Source organism: Salvelinus sp. IW2-2015, unplaced genomic scaffold (assembly GCF_002910315.2).
Source record: "Salvelinus sp. IW2-2015 unplaced genomic scaffold, ASM291031v2 Un_scaffold1915, whole genome shotgun sequence".
In the NCBI taxonomy this organism is placed as follows: Eukaryota; Metazoa; Chordata; class Actinopteri; order Salmoniformes; family Salmonidae; genus Salvelinus; species Salvelinus sp. IW2-2015.
This window is the reverse complement of record NW_019943275.1, coordinates 6,013-24,297: the sequence shown is the minus strand read 5'-3', so window position 1 is coordinate 24,297 and position 18,285 is coordinate 6,013. Positions and strand designations below refer to the sequence as shown.

Sequence of the window (18,285 nt, the reverse complement as noted above, 5' to 3'; positions counted from 1 at the left end):
AGATTTATATAAAATAGTGACCTATTATAAAAAAATATGAGGGAAATATTGTCCTTATTAAAAAGAAAAAACGTAATTAGGTATGTTTCCTGTGTTGAGATGGTGCGGGTCTGTACAGAAACAGAAGTTGTGAAGTGTATTACCGGTCATTTGAGATTTCATGGCAAGTAGACCACTCATGGTCAGTTAGCCAATGATGCAGGATGGCATCATTCTCTATGAGGAAATAGCGCCATTTTTTAAACTGTATGTTTGAGATACAAAGTGTTGATATGTTTAAATATATATATTATATTCCTCCAATTATTGCTTTGGGCCAAAATTACGAGTATGGTAGAGTAAGAGTCAACACAGTATTTCGGTATGAGGTAACAGAATATGTGCGATTTTCCACTGGACACATACTTTAAAGGGGCAACAGCCCCAAATGCATTTTGTACTTTGGTAATGGAAACAAATAAGCTGCAATTGGCCAGCTGAAGGCCAGGCACCACAGGCTGTACTTGGCCCAGCTGAAGGCCAGGCACCACAGGCTGTACTTGGCCAGCTGAAGGCCAGGCCCACAGGGTTCTATACTTGGCCAGCTGAAGGCCAGGCACCACAGGCTGTACTTGGCCAGCTGAAGGCCAGGCACCACAGGCTGTACTTGGCCAGCTGAAGGCCAGCTGAAGGCCAGGCACCTCAGGCTGTTCTTGGCCAGCTGAAGGCCAGCTGAAGGCCAGGCACCTCAGGCTGTTCTTGGCCAGCTGAAGGCCAGCTAAAGGCCAGGCACCTCAGGCTGTACTTGGCCAGCTGAAGGCCAGCTAAAGGCCAGGCACCTCAGGCTGTACTTGGCCAGCTGAAGGCCAGCTGAAGGCCAGCTGAAGGCCAGGCACCACAGGCTGTTCTTGGCCAGCTGAAGGCCAGGCACCAAAAGGCTGAAATTACATGTTTGCATCTACCTATCGATAATGAGAAATGTTGATATGTTGATCCATAGTATTATTAAAAAGTAACATAAATTCAACTGGTAAACGTTGATTGTTATACGATTAAGGGGGAAAACATGACCTTATGAGGGTGGTGCCTGGCCTTAAGGCCACAGTCTAATGAATTCTGTTTTATTTTCCTTTATTTAAGTCCCTTTATTCGCCCAGCGTGTTTTCCTTTGATCTACCTTTAGATTTTTACTGTAAAGTGTATTGCAATTTTAAATAAAGATTGATTTGATAAACAAAATGGTTTCTAATAATGTTACCAACAATTTGTTGATTATATCGAATCTAGTAATGATGAGTCGATTATTAACTTTATAAATAGGTTGACAAAGTTTTGCCAAAATGTCTAAATACTTCTAATCACGTACATTACTTTATGACAAATAATGTAACCTTATTGTAAAGAGTTACCAGATATGAAATCCTATCAACATGTAAAATATGACACAGTAAGGATGTATCTTGAGGAAAATTTTGATTTAATAAACGTTCTAACAGTTTTTTGGGGGCACGCCAGCACTGGATAGCTACGCCGATCTGAATAATACATTTGCAAATGTAAACAAAATCAAATCTGCTGAGAGATGTATTTCCTGTTTTTTAAGGTATACAACAGACAAAGTGTACTAGGCAGAAATAGATTCATTTATATTTATAGCACACAACATGTTAAAATGTATCTATCAATGCATTATAGAACTGTGTTTTGTGACATTTTGTCAATATCCACAAATCACCTCTTCAATCCAGGACGAACAAATAATTGTTAATGTAAACACAGGGGTACTTAGGATCATCACATCACACACACACGCACGCACGCACGCACGCACGCACGCACGCACGCACGCTCTCTCTCTCTGTCTCTCTCTGTCTATCTCTGTCTATCTCTGTCTATCTCTGTCTCTGTCGCTCTCTTTCTCTCTGTCTCTCTCTGTCTCTCTCTGTGTCTCTCTGTCTGTCTCTGTCGCTCTGTCTCTCTCTGTCTCTCTCTGTCTCTGTCGCTCTCTTTCTCTCTGTCTCTCTCTGTCTCTCTCTCTAACAACTATGAAAGGGTAACGGTTTAGCTCTATCAGAAACGTGTCCTCTATCCAGGGCATGATGAGCAGTGTATTTATGCAGGAAAAGATACCATTATGTTAGTACACTAGCGTGACAGTACTTTCTAGTTATTTATTCCTGCTTGTTTAAAGACATATTGGCACCATATCCGTGCAACACCTCTTTAATCCAGGGCATAAAGAAAGGGATTTTCATGTACACATGAGGATATTGGGAATCATCACATCTCTCAGCATAATTAAAAGCAACGATACCCTGTGCCTTGTTGTTACAAATAAGAGGTCCCCCTGAATCTCCCTGGAACACAGAACAACAGGAATTAGAGAACAGACATACAGAAGTGTGATTGTCAAAGGAGAATAAGTGAACACTTCAAAGACTGTTTTAGTGTTCCAGTACAGTAATGTTACACAGACATAAACACTGCTTATCTGATCAACTAAAACCTGTACTGGTTGTCCTCTACAGCATGTTGGTTCTACTATTACTATAATCATTTGATCTAAATTCAATTTAGTTACCTGACAAAATCCTTTCCCTCCGGTAGTACGAGTGCACATCATTTGATTTATGTCAAAGTATTTCTGCCACACGGTCTTGCATTCAGAGTTATCTTCCACCATCACCGCCACTGCCATCAAAACGTCTGAACCCTGTTTGTTGTTCGAGTTAGTCTTGCCCCAACCAGCTACGGAGCACTTGGGGGATGCTGGGATATGTTCATCCTCCTTTGGGAGTCCAACGACCGTCACATACTGGGTTAGACGAGCTGTGGTCTTTAACTATAAGAGGAAAATAAGTAAAATAAAATTGGGTAAAGTTATTATATTCTATTTGTATAATTCAGAATAAACCTTGAATAAACTGTATAAACGTTCATGTCAGTGAAGATAATCAGTATCAATTGAATGCATTTCTTATAAGGCCCTGCATTCATTTAAAGTTTATACAAAATAAGTACTATACACTGTAGAAAGGAGATATTAGGGGTGTCTTGAAGATTACCTTCAGTAGCATGATGTCATAACTATTCTGCGTTGCATTCTCATGTAAGGGATGCCGATGGTAATGTGACACCTGAATCTTCTGACAACTCTTCGTCCACTTCTTTAAGTCGTGGGCTCCAAGCACCACCGTTAAAGGATAAGCACTAACAGAAAAACAAAAAGGGTGGCAAGACATAGAATGAAATAGAATAATTCCTCAAGAGACGTAACAAGATGCAACAAAACAAACTGCATCTGGATTAATTTGTTGTCTACGACAAAGAAAGACTCACTTCCTTAAGCAGTGTGCTGAAGTCAGGACAAAGTCCTTCCGGATGAGCATTCCTCCACAAACATGGTATCCTCTGTGTTGCAGAGAGACCATATAGGTCCTAGAGTGGGGCTTAACTATCTTACCACCCACAATACCACTCTCAGAGGCTCCTTGGAAGGAGGGGAAAGAGGATATAATGTTAACTATGTCTTTTGGGACACACAAGGAGCAAAAAAACAACATAATTTGTGTTCAATTTGGTTAACAAATAGCTACCTCTACTGTCTGCTACCAACTGGTTATTTGTAGAGAATAATCAGCTATACCGTCTTTACTAGCTGGTTCTTATATAGAGAATAATCAGCTGTACCTTCTTTACTAGCTGGTTCTTATATAGAGAATAATCAGCTGTACCTTCTTTTACTAGCTGGTTTCTTATTATGAGAATAATCAGCTTGTACCTTCTTACTAGCTGGTTCTCTGTAGAGAATAATCAGCTGTACCTTCTTTACTACCTGGTTCTTATATAGAGAATAATCAGCTGTACCTTCTTTACTACTGGTTCTTTTGTAGAGAATAATCAGCTATACCTTCTTTACTAGCTGGTTCTTATATAGAGAATAATCAGCTGTACCTTCTTTACTAGCTGGGCTTTTGTAGAGAATAATCAGCTGTAACCTTCTTTACTAGCTGGTTCTCTGTAGAGAATAATCAGCTATACCTTCTTTACTAGCTGTTCTTATTATGAGAATAATCAGCTGTACCTGTTTACTAGCTGTTCTCTGTAGAGAATAATATCAGCTATACCTTCTTTACTAGCTGGTTCTTATATAGAGAATAATCAGCTGTACCTTCTTTACTAGCTGGTTCTCTGTAGAGAATAATCAGCTGTACCTTCTTTACTAGCTGGTTCTTATATAGAGAATAATCAGCTGTACCTTCTTTCTAGCTGGTTCTCTGTAGAGAAAATCAGCTGTACCTTCTTTTACTAGCTGGTTCTTATATAGAGAATAATCTGGCTGTACTTCTTTACTAGCTGGTTCTCTGTAGAGAAATAATCAGCTGTACCTTCTTTACTAGCTGGTTCTTATATAGAGAATAATCAGTGCTGTACCTTCTTTACTGCTGGTTCTCTGTAGAGAATAGATCAGGCTGTACCTTCTTTACTAGCTGCGTTCTTTCAAATAGATATATAATGTATAGAATAGATCACCTCACCAGCAGGAGAAAGGAGTTGGAGGAGGATGAGAGGTAAAGGTACATGGTGGTGGACTGGCAGAGATCTAGATGATTAGAGAGACTGCAGGTTTCTCCTCTCTTATTATCCCACATTTACAACCCCCCCCCCCCCCCCCCCCCCCCCCTACCCCTTTCCCTCCTCCATACCCCACATACACTTATTTCATACTGAAAGTGAAAGCTGAGGTAAGTGAGATGGAGTGGAAATATCACACATTTTTAAGTGGGTGGTAAGTGGCCTCAGATGATTCATACCAAAAAGCACCTTTTAAAACAAAGTACATTGTCCGTATGTCTCTTTAGAATGTTATTCATGTCCTTAACCTGTTAGGACATCAACAGGAAACATGCTTACCTGACTATACAATTCAACCAATAACCTTGCTTACTACCTCACTGAGCACTTTGTTATGTTAAAATACGTTTTGAACAAAATGTAATGTCTAACTTGCGCCGAAATGGTTTGTAGTTGTAAATGACCAGGTTGCAAAGCTGTAACCCATCTGAATGTCTCTAGATATCCTCCTTTTCGTTCCATTCATGTCCCTAACTGCCTGTCAGGACCTCAACAGAAACTAGACTAGGATGTTTTAAAAAATCCTTCACTTTATGTCAAACCTGAACCAATAACCTCACTACTTTATTAGACTATGAGTTTGGAAAGCATATTTACACAACATTTATACAAATGCTGATTTTGCTTTTAGACACACAAGTCTACACTCCAGCAACAACAAAAAAACACTTCATAATTGTCCCAAGGGAATAGATTCTAAATCTCCATGTACTGTTCTGCCGAGGTTCTGGAGGTTCTGCCGTCCCAGTAAGCTTGCAATTAATATTGTCCCAGTTCAAGTAAAGCCTGGCTACCTCAAAGTCTTCTGTAGGGGGTTCTGTTCAAGTTTAACCAGTCTTTGTAGTGGAGGTGGTCCATATGGAACCCCGTTCTCGCTGAGAGTAGGTCACAAGTGCAGTACAGCAGATCAACATACAGTACGTCAACAGTACAGGTATATTACAGTACAGTACAGTAGGCAACAGTGCAGTAAAGTACAGTAAGCATATTACAGTACAGTAAGTATAGTACAGTAACAGTACAGTATATTACAGTGCAGTAAGTCCAGTATATACAGTACAGTATAATTACAGTACAGTACAGTATATAACAGTACAGTATATTTACAGTACAGTACATACAGTAGATATTACAGTACAGTAAATATACAGTACAGTATATTACAGTACAGTACAGTACAGTATATTACAGTACAGTAATATTACAGTACAGTATATTACAGTACAGTACAGTATAGTACAGTATATTACAGTACAGTACAGTTACAGTATATTACAGTGCAGTACAAGTACAGTATATAAGTGCAGTACAGTACAATATATTACAGTACAGTATATTACAGTACAGTACAGTACAGTAGGTCAACAGTACAGTACAGTAGGTCACAGTACAGTACAGTAGTAACAGTACAGTAAGTAGATCAACAGTACAGATATAGTAAGGATAGAGATCAACAGTACAGTATGGTACAGTAAATCAAACACAGTACAGTAGGTGTACCAGTGCGAGGTCAACAGTACAGTATAGTTGGTCAATCATTACAGTACAGTAGTAGTCAACAGTACAGTAGTAAACATTATAGAGAGTAGGTCTACAGTACAGTAGGTAAAACTATAGTAGAGTAGGTACAGTACAGAGGTAAACACTATAGTAGGTAGGTCTACAGTACAGTAGGTAAACACTATAGTTAGAGTAGGTCAACAGTACAGTACAGAGGTCAACAGTACAGTAGGTAAACATTATAGTAGAGTAGGTCAACAGTACAGTAGGTAAACACTTATAGTAGAGTAGGTCAACAGTACAGTACAGTAGGTCAACAGTACAGTAGGTAAACATTATAGTAAGTAGGTCAACAGTACAGTGCAGAAAGGTCAAACATTCAGTAGGTCAACAAACAGTAGGTAAACATTTAGTAGAGTAGGTCAACAGTACAGTACAGTAGCGTCAACAGTAAGTACAGAAAGTCAACAATTCAGTAGGTCAACAATACAGTAGGTAAACAATCAGTAGGTCATTTTGATTACATGTCAGGAATTGTGATAAACTGAGTATAAATGTATTTGGCTTAAGTTGTATGTAAATGTATGTATGCACATTTGTGGCCTGCCTGGAGGTCATTGCAGGGCCTGGCAGTGCTCCTCTTGCACAAAGGCGGAGGTAGCGGTCCTGCTTGCTGGGTTGTTGCACTCCTACAGCCTCCTCCCACGTCTCCTGATGTTCTGGCCTGCTCCTGGTAGCGCCTCCATGCTCTGGACACTACGCTGACAGACACAGCAAACCTTCCTGCCACAGCTCGCATTGATTGCCATCCTGGATGAGCTGCACTACCTGAGCCACTTGTGTGGGTTTGTAGACTCCGTCTCATGCTACCACTAGAGTAAAGCATTGCGGCGCGACACAATGATCATGCAGGCGGGAAGCCTTGGAGGCACTGTTAGGATGTCGGCGCGGCGCGTGAAACCACGTAGGCCCGTAGTGCACTGGGTGGTCCTGTGTGCGATGGGAAGTCGCGGGGCGGAGGAAGTTGTTAGCTAGAGAGTTTACTAGCACGTCCGTGCGTGGCCGCGTCGTAGAGGGGAGAAGGGGCGCGAGGTTGGTAGGGAGGTGGCTCTGGACGCTCGTGATATGGGTACGTGGGGGTGCAGCGGGGGGCCGAGGGAGGCGCTGGATAACAGCGCTGGGCGTGCGGTTTATGGTCCCAGCGACCCTGCCTCCCCCTTTCAGCTGGGCCCTGGCGCCGTGGCCTCACCGGCGTTGCTAGCCCCACTAGGAGTGCTTCGCCCAGGTGTGACACAGACACTTCTCATTCTAGCCTGGGGATGTGGTCACTTAGCATAAATTTGAATGCTGGCGGGTGCTTTTACTCCTGTGGTAATGAGACAGGAGTCTACACCACAAAGTGGCTCAGGTATGCAGATCATCCAGGGGATCAAATGCGAGCTGTTGGCAGGAAAGAGTTGGGTCTGTCAGGTAAGTGTGCGAATGCCTACAGGAGAACAGCAAAAATCAGCGAAGCCGGGAGGAGGCGGTAGGGGGCCACGAGAGAGGTCGCTTGGCAAGGAGACGCATGGTGCAACTGACTCAGCAGGCAAGGTAATTGAATAATAGCAATCATTATCGTTTACATGACGATGTATAAGCTGATGGTAATCTGTTGTGACTCGAATGGTGACTTTTGTTGTACGTAGTTACGGTGATGTACTGTTGACTACTACTATATGTTACCTATGTTTTGGTTGAGCTACTGAAGGTTGATTTCGCACTGTATCGTGACGCTACATGTTACTCTACTGTACTGTGATACGTACTGTGTGTTACTATTACTATAGTGTGTGACTCGTATTTGACCTATACTATAATGTACCTACTGACGTGTTTTGAGCTACTGTACTGGTACTGTGACCTATCCTTATTGCTACGTACTGTAGACTACTCCTATGGTGTTTACATTTACTGTAGAGCGACTTACAATAGTGTTATACTGTACTGAAACCTCTTATAATTACATAACTGTAAGTTGCTAGGTTGTCGTAATGTGAAACTATGTGTTGACTTGCACTGGTCTCTTGTATTTGTATATGCTGCCTATTGTGCTACGTGTGTATCATACGTAGCGAGTAGTAGGTGAGTAATGTGAGTTGGGTTGACTAGGTATGTTGTCTGATAATATATGTACGTATAAAAGTATGTAGGATGTCATCGGTATGTATCGACTGTAAATTCGTCGTACTAAATGTGAAATACTGTATACTGTTGTGATGTAATATATCTAGTTATACTGTACTAATAAGGATGTCTGTATATATGTGATATTGTCGTAAATAGTATGTAAATAGTGGATAGTGAGAGTGTAAACTGTGACTGTAATATATGTACTGTGATGTAATATACCTGTATGTAGATGTAGTACTGCACTGTAATACTGTATGAGTCTATACGTACGTTGTAGTATATATGTCTTCTTTACTGCTGTGACTACTGTTGTCTGTAATAGTATGTGAGTACTGTAGTGATATGATGATGCTGTTGATAATCTAAGGAGAGAAGGGTGATAGGATGGCACAGATGTATGAAATAAAAGATGAGTAGATTACTTAATGGAAATTAATGTGATTGGGAGGCAAATCCAGAGCAGAAGTATGAGAGAACCTATTGGGACATTATGTGTTTGTTTTGCTGGATGTAGATTGTGTGTCAAACAAAAAAATTGTAAATGTGGTAAATATGCTTTGATCAATTAAAAGTAGAGTTATGTTAGTTGAATAAAGTGAAGTAATAGTCGTTTGTGAGGTCTAGAGTTTAGGGAAAAGGAAGAAAAGAGGAATCTGAGAGATTCAGATGAAGTTGCATGGTATGGTTCAACTAACATTTGGCGAAGTTAGAATAATTGGTGTAAAAAGTATTACATAAAAGTTTAGTGAGTAGTAGAAAGTTGATGGTTGTTTTAGGTAAGATTTGTGAGTTACAGTTAGGAATAATGAATTAAGAGCATAACATGTGTTTAAAGGTGGTTGGTAGGACATGAGGTGAACAATTAAAAATGTGTTGATATTCCATCCAGTTCATTATTAGTCATTTCAGTAGATAAGTGTATGGGGAGGAGAGGGAGGTAGGGGGGGGGAGGGGTGTAAATGTGTAATATAGAGGAGAAAGTCTTGGTATATTTCTGCCATAACCCATGTCTTTTTAATTTAATTTTATGTGTGGTTGATTTCTTATATTTGAGAATAGTAGAGGTAAGTGATATTTAAGAGAAGCAGTAAAGAAGGTAAGTGATATGTTATCTATTAAGACAGAGAGAGTAAGTGATTTCTTAAGAGAGAGTTAAGAAGGAACAGGATTTAAAGAATGCAAAAGGTAGAGGAATTAGACGTAGTAGAAGTAAGTGATTATATAAGAATAGTAAGGAAGAGCGATATTTTCCCAGAAACAACTAGAAGAAGGTAAGCTATATATAATAAGAAAAGCTAGTAAGGTAAGGATATTAGAAACAGAGACAGGTACGTGATTTATATTAATAGAAAGTAGGAAGGTATAGCTGAGTAGTCGTGATCAAAGTAGATTATGAAGGGGTGCGTGGTTATTCTAGAAGATGAAGTAAGATAGGATGAAGTTTAAAAGACTAGTAAAGAAGTAATATGGCTGAGTATGACATAAGAACATAGTAAAGAGGTAGTGATTTTTTTAAGAGAGTAGAAGAAGGACAGGATATCTTATAAAGGAAAGAGCAGTAAGAAGATGATTATTTTATAAGACAGTAGGAAAAGAGGAATGATATTCTAGAGAAGTAAGAGTAGTGATATTCCTTATAGAACAGCTAGAAAGAAGTAAGTGATTATTTATATAAAATAGTAAGACGAGGATATCTAATAAATTGTAGCACAGTAGAGATTGGTAAAAGAAACAATATTTTTTGTTTGGTCAACTAGTAAATTTCCTTTCCATTCCAAGGGCTCTGAGAGTGGTATTTGTGGTGGTAATAGTAAGCAGCCTAGGAACTATATGGTTCTTAAAAAAAAAGAGGTACAGTTGGGAGGATGCCTTCGGAGGTTTGTTATTAGCACGTAGGAAGTAGTGCTTTTGTCGAGCAAAAAGTTATAGTGAGTTTGTGTTGCTTTGTTAGTTTGAGAATATTATTATGTTGCACTTTTTATTGTTTTTCTCTGTAGTGCTTATCTTACGTGGGATGGCGAGATAAAGAAGTGAGAAGAGTTTTGAAGATTAGGTTCAATTACATGGAGCCTAAATGAGAAGCAACGAGAATGTTTAAATGATGCACGAAAGGTAATATGACATAATATTCTTTTACAGTGTTAGTATTAGTTTGTATAACTTTATGATGAGGGCTTATGAAAGGCATTCAATGATCGATTATTCGTGACATAACTTTATATTCCAGTTAGCTGAATTACGATAGAATAAATTTAGCATTTATTTACTTATTTCTTTGAGTAAGAAATCGTTAAACGTAAGTGACGGTGTTGGACTACAGAGGGAATATCAATAAGTGCTCGTACTGTGTGAGATAATGAACAAAGGTTAGATTTATGGAGTGGCGGGTGAGGGAAGATAACTAATGCAGAGGGAGAATATTTGACATAAAATAATATGTGACGAGAGGAGGGAAAGGTTTTGTAGGTAATAAATGAATTAAGATAATGATAAGTAATAGTAAGAAAAATGCTGTAAGGAAACAGACGGTTAGATATAAGTGTTTTATTGGTTTTGTACGAAATAAAAGTGAAGTGTTACTTATCTCTTTGACAATACCCTTCGTTTTTTATGTTCCTGTTGTTGTGTTCAGGAGATCAGAGGGACAGTCATATAATAAGAAGTGAATAGAAAAAGGTAGAAAGGTAGAATTAAGGAATAATATATGAAGTGGTATGGTGTCATAAAGGAGACGATGATGCAACTGCAGAAACATATAAATTATATGCGGGGTGATTGATTGTGCTATAATCTTTATATACTTTTGTCTATTCCATTTGCACAACAGCATGTGAAATTTATTGTCAATCAGTGTTGCTTCCTAAGTGGACAGTTTGATTTCACAGAATGGTGATTGACTTGGAGTTACATTGTGTTGTTTAAGTGTTCCCTTAATTTTTTTGAGCAGTGTATAACGTTCCTCACTGAGTTCCCTGAATTCCTATCGGACCTTGTAGTCATAGCATATAATATTCACATTTGTGGTGAATTTAATATTCACATGGAAAAGTCCACAGACCCACTCCAAAATGCTTTCGGAGTCATCATCAACTTAGTGGGTTTTGTCCAACATGTCTCCGGACCTAAACAATGCCACAGTCATATTCTGGACCTAGTTTTGTCCCATGGAATAAATGTTGTTGATCTTAATGTTTTTCCTCATAATCCTGGACTATCGGACCACCATTTTATTACGTTTGCAATCGCAACAAATAATCTGCTCAGACCCCAACCAAGGAGCATCAAAAGTCGTGCTATAAATTCTCAGACAACCCAAATCAATCAATCAATCAAGTTTATTTTATATAGCCCTTCGTACATCAGCTAATATCTCGAAGTGCTGTACAGAAACCCAGCCTAAAACCCCAAACAGCAAGCAATGCAGGTGTAGAAGCACGGTGGCTAGGAAAAACTCCCTAGAAAGGCCAAAACCTAGGTAGAAACCTAGGCTATGAGGGGTGGCCAGTCCTCTTCTGGCTGTGCCGGGTGGAGATTATAACAGAACATGTTCAAAATGTTCATTAATGACAAGCAAAGAGTCCTTGATGCCCTTCCAGACACCCTCTGCCTTCCGAAGGACGTCAAAAATCAGTTAACCACCTAACTGAGGAACTCAATTTAACCTTGCGCAATACCCTAGATACAGTTGCGCCCCTAAAAACTAAAAACATTTGTCATAAGGAACTACCTCCCTGGTATACAGAAAATACCCGAGCTCTGAAGCAAGCTTCCAGAAAATTGGAACGGAAATGGCGCCACACCAAACTGGAAGTCTTTCGACTAGCTTGGAAAGAAAGTACCGTGCAGTATCGAAGAGCCCTCACTGCTGCTCGATCATCCTATTTTTCCAACTTAATTGAGGAAAATTAGAACAATACGAAATGTATTTTTGATACTGTCGCAAAGCTAACTAAAAAGCAGGATTCCCCAAGAGAGGATGGCTTTCTCTTCAGCAGTAATACATTCATGAACTTCTTTGAGGAAAAGATCATAATCATTAGAAAGCAAATTACGGACTCCTCTTTAAATCTGCCTATTCCTCCAAAGCTCAGTTGTTCTGAGTCTGCACAACTCTACCAGGACCTAGGATCAAGGGAGACACTCAAGTGTTTTAGTACTATATCTCTTGACACAATGATGAAAATAATCATGGCCTCTAAACCTTCAAGCTGCATAATGGACCCTATTCCAACTAAACTACTGAAAGAGCTGCTTCCTGTGCTTGGCCCTCCTATGTTGAACATAATAAATGTCTCTCTATCCACCGGATGTGCACCAAACTCACTAAAAGTGGCATTAATAAAGCCTCTCTTGAAAAAGCCAAACCTTGACCCAGAAAATATAAAAAAACTATCGGCCTATATTGAATCTCCCATTCCTCTCAAAAATGTTAGATAAAGCTGTTGAACAGCAACTCACTGCCTTCCTGAAGACAAACTGTCAGGGTTTACCAAAATAGGACCCAGAAGCAGACCAGGACAAGGTGAGTATGAAGATGGTGAGTATTTATTAATAAATGAGAACGTGGAGGTAGATAGTTCCAGGTGGCGGAGCGGGCAGCGGAGGTGTGTTGATGGGAGTGGATAGGCAGATCCAAGGGATAAACAAAAACTGGCGACGAGCAGACAGGGATGGGATATGGGTTCCGGGTGAATGGCTGTAGACAGAACAAACGGAGGTAAGTTAAAGGCAAGCAAGACGTACAAAACAACAAACCAAAACAAAACAAACTCTATCAACTGGAGGCTGGTTCGTGGGCACAACATACTGTTCATGGCTAACGATCCGGCAGGGAATGGATGTCAGGTCCGGGATTAAGAAGAGGAGAGATGATGATCAGGACCAGGTGTGCAGATAGCTGATGGGATACAGGTGCGGGTAATCAGAACTCTCCCAACTGGCTACATTGCCCGGCAACCAGACAGGGTGCGTTCCAGGACGCCGGAAAAAACACTCCAGGACAGAACACAGGCAAAAAAACAGACTCAGGAAACGGGATTCGTGACACAAACAATGTATACAAAATGCTTCAGTCTGATTTTAGACCCCATCATAGCACTGAGACTGCACTTGTGGTGGTAAATTACCTTTTAATGGCGTCAGACCGAGGCTCTGCATCTGTCCTCGTGCTCCTAGACCTTAGTGCTGCTTTCGATACCATCGATCACCACATTCTTTTGGAGAGATTGGTAAGCCAAATTGGTCTACACAGACAAGTTCTAGCCTGATTTAGATCTTATCTGTCGGAAAGATATCAGTTTGTCTCTGTGAATGGTTTGTCCTCTGACAAATCAACTGTAAATTTCGGTGATTTCTCAAGGTTCCGTTTTATGATCCCTATTGTTTTCACTATATATTTTACCTCTTGGTGATGTCATTCGAAAACATAATGTTAACTTTCACTGCTATGCAGATGACACACAGCTGTACATTTCAATGAAACATGGTGAAGCCCCAAAACTGCCCTCGCTGGAAGCCTGTGTTTCAGACATAAGGAAGTGGATGGCTGCAAACGTTCTACTTTTAACTTCACTAGGGTAGTGGGCAGCATTCGGAATTTTGGATGAAAAGCTGCCCAAATTAAACTGCCTGCTACTCTGGCCCAGAAGATAGGATATGCATATTATTAGTATATTTGGATAGAAAACACTCTAAGGTTTCGAGAACTGTTAAAATAATGTCTGTGAGTATAACAGAACTGATATGGCAGGCGAAAACCCGAGGAAAATCCAACTAGGAAGTACTATTATTCTGAAAGGCTGTTTTTCCATTGAAAGCCTATCCACCATACAAAATTTAGGACCCAGTTCACGAGCTCTATGGCTTCTTCTACAAGTGGCCAGTCTTTTGGCATTGTTTCAGAACTGTTAAAATAACAGCTTTACTCTGAAAAATTAGGTAGATACAGCACTTTTCAATCAGTGGCCAGTGGAAATTTCCAGACATCATGCGCCTGATCGGGAACGCGTCTTTCTTGTTTCTCTTTTTCTATTGACGAAGATTTTGTCTGGTTAAAATATTATTGATTATTTATGACAAAAACAAGCGGAGGATTGATTTTAAACATCTTTTGGCATGATTCTACTAACTTTTATTGGCCTTTTTTGGACTTTTCATCTGGATTTAGTGCACGCAACTTCAGCATTCGGATTACTGGACAAAACACGCAAACAAAAAGGAGTTTTTTGGTCATAAAGAGGGACATTATCGAAATAAACTAACATTTATTGTCTAACATGGAGACCTGGGAGTGCCACCAGATGAAGATCATCAAAGGTAAGTGATTAATTTTAATGCTATATCTGACTTTTGTGACACTCTCCTTGGCTGGAAAATGGCTGTATGGTTTTCAACTGACTAGGTGCTGACCTAACATAATCGCATGGTGTGCTTTCGCAGTAAAGCCTTTTTGAAATCGGACACTGTGGATGGATTTACAAGTTTATCTTTAAAATGGTAATTGTATGTTTGAGGAATTTTAATTATGGGATTTATGTTGTTTTGAATTTGGCGCCCTGCAATTTCACTAGAAATTGTCGAGGTGGGACGCTCGGACAAGACAGAGATGCTTGTTCTAGGTCCAAAGAAACAAAGAGACTTATGTTGAATCTGACAATTAATCTTGATGGTTGTACAGTCGTCTCAAATAAAACTGTGAAGGACCTCGGCGTTACTCTGGACCCTGAACTCTATTTTGAAGAACATATCAACACTGTTTCAAGGACAGCTTTTTTCCATTTACGTAACATTGCAAAAATCAGAAACTTTCTGTCCAAAAATGATGCAGAAAAATGATCATGCTTTTGTTACTTCTAGGTTAGACTACTGTAATGCTCTACTTTCCGGATACCCGGATAAAGCACTAAATAAACTTGTTAGTGCTAAATACGGCTGCTAGAATCCTGACTAGAACCAAAAAAAAAATAGCATATTACTCCAGTGTTAGCCTCCCTACACTGGCTTCCTGTTAAGGCAAGGGCTGATTTCAAGGTTTTACTGCTAACCTACAATGCATTACATGGGCTTGCTCCTACCTATCTTTCCGATTTGGTCATGTCGTACATACCTACACATACGCTATGGTCACAAGACGCAGGCCTCCTAATTGTCCCTAGAATTTCTAAGCAAACAGCTGGAGCCAGGGCTTTCTCCTATAGAGCATTTTTATGGAATGGTCTGCCTACCTATGTAAGAGACGCAGACTCGGTCTCAACCTTTAAGTCTTTATTGAAGACTCATCTCTTCAGTAGGTCCTATGATTGAGTGTAGTCTGGCCCAGGAGTGTGAAGGTGAACGGAAAGGCTCTGGAGCAACGAACAGCCCTTGCTGTCTCTGCCTGGCCGGTTCCCCTCTCTCCACTGGGATTCTCTGCCTCTAACCCTATTAAAGGGGCTGAGTCACTGGCTTACTGGTGCTCTTTCATGCCGTCCCTAGGAGGGGTGTGTCACTTGAGTGGGTTGAGTCACTGACGTGGTCTTCCTGTCTGGATTGGCGCCCCCCTTGGGTTGTGCCGTGGCGGAGATCTTTGTGGGCTATACTCGGCCTTGTCTCAGGATGGTAAGTTGGTAGTTGAAGATATCCCTCTAGTGGTGTGGGGGCTGTGTTTTGGCAAAGTGGGTGGGGTTATATCCTGCCTGTTTGGCCTTGTCTGGGGGTATCATCAGATGGGGCCACAGTATCTCCTGACCCCTCCTGTCTCAGCCTCCAGTATTTATACTGCAGGAGTATATGTGTCGGGGGGCTAGGGTCAGTCTGTTATATCTGGAGTATTTCTCCTGTCTTTTCCGGTGTCCTGTGTGAATATGAGTATGCTCTCTCTAATTCTCTCCTTTCTTTCTTTCTTTCTTTCTTTCTTTCTTTCTTTCTCCCTCTCGGAGGACCTGAGCCCTAGGACCATGCTGTTTCATTCAGGAACCTATTTGGCTGGATCCGGTACCTCTCTGTTTCGTTCAGGAACCTATTTGGCCGGATCTCTCTTTTCACACCTCTTGTGGCATGAAAAGTAATAGTCACATTTTACAATGTAAACATTTGAATAAAGGAGATCACAGTTAATTTGAGTTGCCTTTTCGTTAATTAGATTTACTACCTGGGCCTGATATTTTAAGAGTTGATTTGGGTTGGGTTGGCCTGGGCTTATGATTTGCGTAACATTGTAAGCTATATTTAAGACCATGTGTTGCCATGGCTACGTGAGAAGCTCACCTTTATCTCTCACAGATCAACTCTCATCTCTCCAGAATTGCAATTAATCATTTATTTCCTTATAGAATCATATCCGAGCGGCTCGGTGGACGTGAGAGGATGTACTTTTCTCAGCTCCTCGCCATTTGAGTTGTTTGTTCCAAAACATTATGGGAAGATCAAAATACCACTCTACAACCTGAGACTCCAGACTCCTGACACATTTTTGTCATTTTTTGACAATGTCAGGCACCAACAGCAAGAATCAGCCTTAGATGCTGACCACACTGCCCGTGTCGCGTGCACGACCGTTGCAAAATACATTTACACATACATGTTATTCAATCATTGCACCCACACTGCTCGCACGGGTCAATGAGCATCAGCGTAGCCAGGCACTAGAATAGAACCTGGTTGTTGACGCTTGACACGCTGCAAGTCCAGCCTCTGGGGTGAAGGTCTGGCCCAGTAGTAGAACCCTGAGGGTGAAGGTCTGGCCCAGTAGTAGAACCCTGAGTGTGAAGGTCTGGCCCAGCAGTAGAATCCTGAGGGTGAAGTTCTGGCCCAGCAGTAGAACCCTGAGGGTGAAGGTCTGGCCCAGCAGTAGAACCCTGAGTGTGAAGGTCTGGCCCAGCAGTAGAACCCTCAGTGTGAAGGTCTGGCCCAGCAGTAGAACCCTGAGGGTGAGGCTGGCCCAGGAGTAAAAATGAGGGTGAAGTCTGGCCCAGCAGTAGAACCTTGGGGGTGAAGGTCTGGCCCAGCAGTAGAACCCTGAGGGTGAAGGTCTGGCCAGCAGTAGAACCTGAGGTGTGAAGGTCTGGCCAGCAGTAGAACCTTGGGGTTGAAGGTCTGGCCCAGCAGTAGAACCCTGAGGTGAAGTCTGGCCAGCAGTAGAACCCTGAGGGTGAAGGTCTAGCCCAGCAGTTTGAGATGGTGGATGTAGTTGGTTTGAGGTTGTGGTACCTGCAGGCAACAACAGGACAGGACAGGACATGAAAACACCAAAACCACAGAAACACAGAGGAGAGGATGTGAGAAGGTGAGAAACAGCATGCAAGACCTGCAAATGTCACCGTAAAGTTGTTTCCTGGAGTGTATTGCCTAGCAACAGAGACCATGTGGAGCTGTGTGGTTTTAGGGTCTATTTCTGAGACGGTGTTGGTTCTAGAACAAAAACAGGAAGAGCACAGAGGTGGATGGTGGTTTCTCAATAACTAGTGTGAGGTAGACATATATGACAAGTTTCAGTGAACAGAAGAGGCACGCCACACACACACACACACACACACAACACACACACACACACACACACACACACACACACACACACACCACACACACACACACACACACAGGGTCAAAGTCCATACAGTCATCAATGTCATATTGCTGTATTTCAGCCTGCATTTTAAATAGATTGAATATTGTGTCACTGGCCTACACACATACCCCATGATGTCAAAGTGAGATTGTGTTTGTTGAATTTTAGAAATGAATAACATTTTAAAGCTGATATGTCTTGAATCAATGAGTCTTCATCACCTTTGTTAATAAAGGAAAGCCTAAATGTGTTCAGCACACGCAACATTCTAGACGAAACCTGGTTCAGTCTGCTTTCCAACAGACTGGAGATGAATTCACCTTTCACCTGGACAACAATAAAACACAATTCCAAATCTATACGGGAGTTGCTTACCAAGAAGACTTTGGATGTTCCTGAGTGGCCGAGTTAAAGTTTTGTCTTAATCAGCTTGACAATCTACTGCAAGACTTTAA

At 41.0% G+C, this 18,285-nt stretch overlaps 1 protein-coding gene across 1 annotated transcript; it reads right to left on the bottom strand.

Moving 5' to 3' along the window:
- Positions 1-1,439: 1,439 nt before the first annotated feature.
- On the bottom strand, positions 1,440-4,603 carry LOC139024822 (mast cell protease 1A-like). Its single transcript, XM_070439788.1, has 5 exons — positions 4,518-4,603; positions 3,319-3,469; positions 3,045-3,189; positions 2,561-2,821; positions 1,440-2,336 (listed from the first exon to the last, which is right to left on the bottom strand). The coding sequence occupies exons 2-5, from the start codon at positions 3,408-3,410 to the stop codon at positions 2,151-2,153; spliced, it is 684 nt and encodes a 227-aa protein (XP_070295889.1). The 5' UTR covers positions 3,411-3,469; positions 4,518-4,603; the 3' UTR covers positions 1,440-2,150.
- Positions 4,604-18,285: the final 13,682 nt, after the last annotated feature.

What these genes read in the sequence shown, in the direction of transcription:
- LOC139024822 (XM_070439788.1), bottom strand. Translation starts at nt 3,410, where the DNA reads ATGGTCTCTCTGCAACACAGAGGATACCATGTTTGTGGAGGAATGCTC. An exon ending in TCAGCACACTGCTTAAGGAA is followed by an intron (nt 3,190 to 3,318) that starts GTGAGTCTTTCT and finishes TTTTTCTGTTAG; the next exon opens with TGCTTATCCTTTAACGGTGG. An exon ending in GAGGGAAAGGATTTTGTCAG is followed by an intron (nt 2,337 to 2,560) that starts GTAACTAAATTG and finishes TCTGTGTTCCAG; the next exon opens with GGAGATTCAGGGGGACCTCT.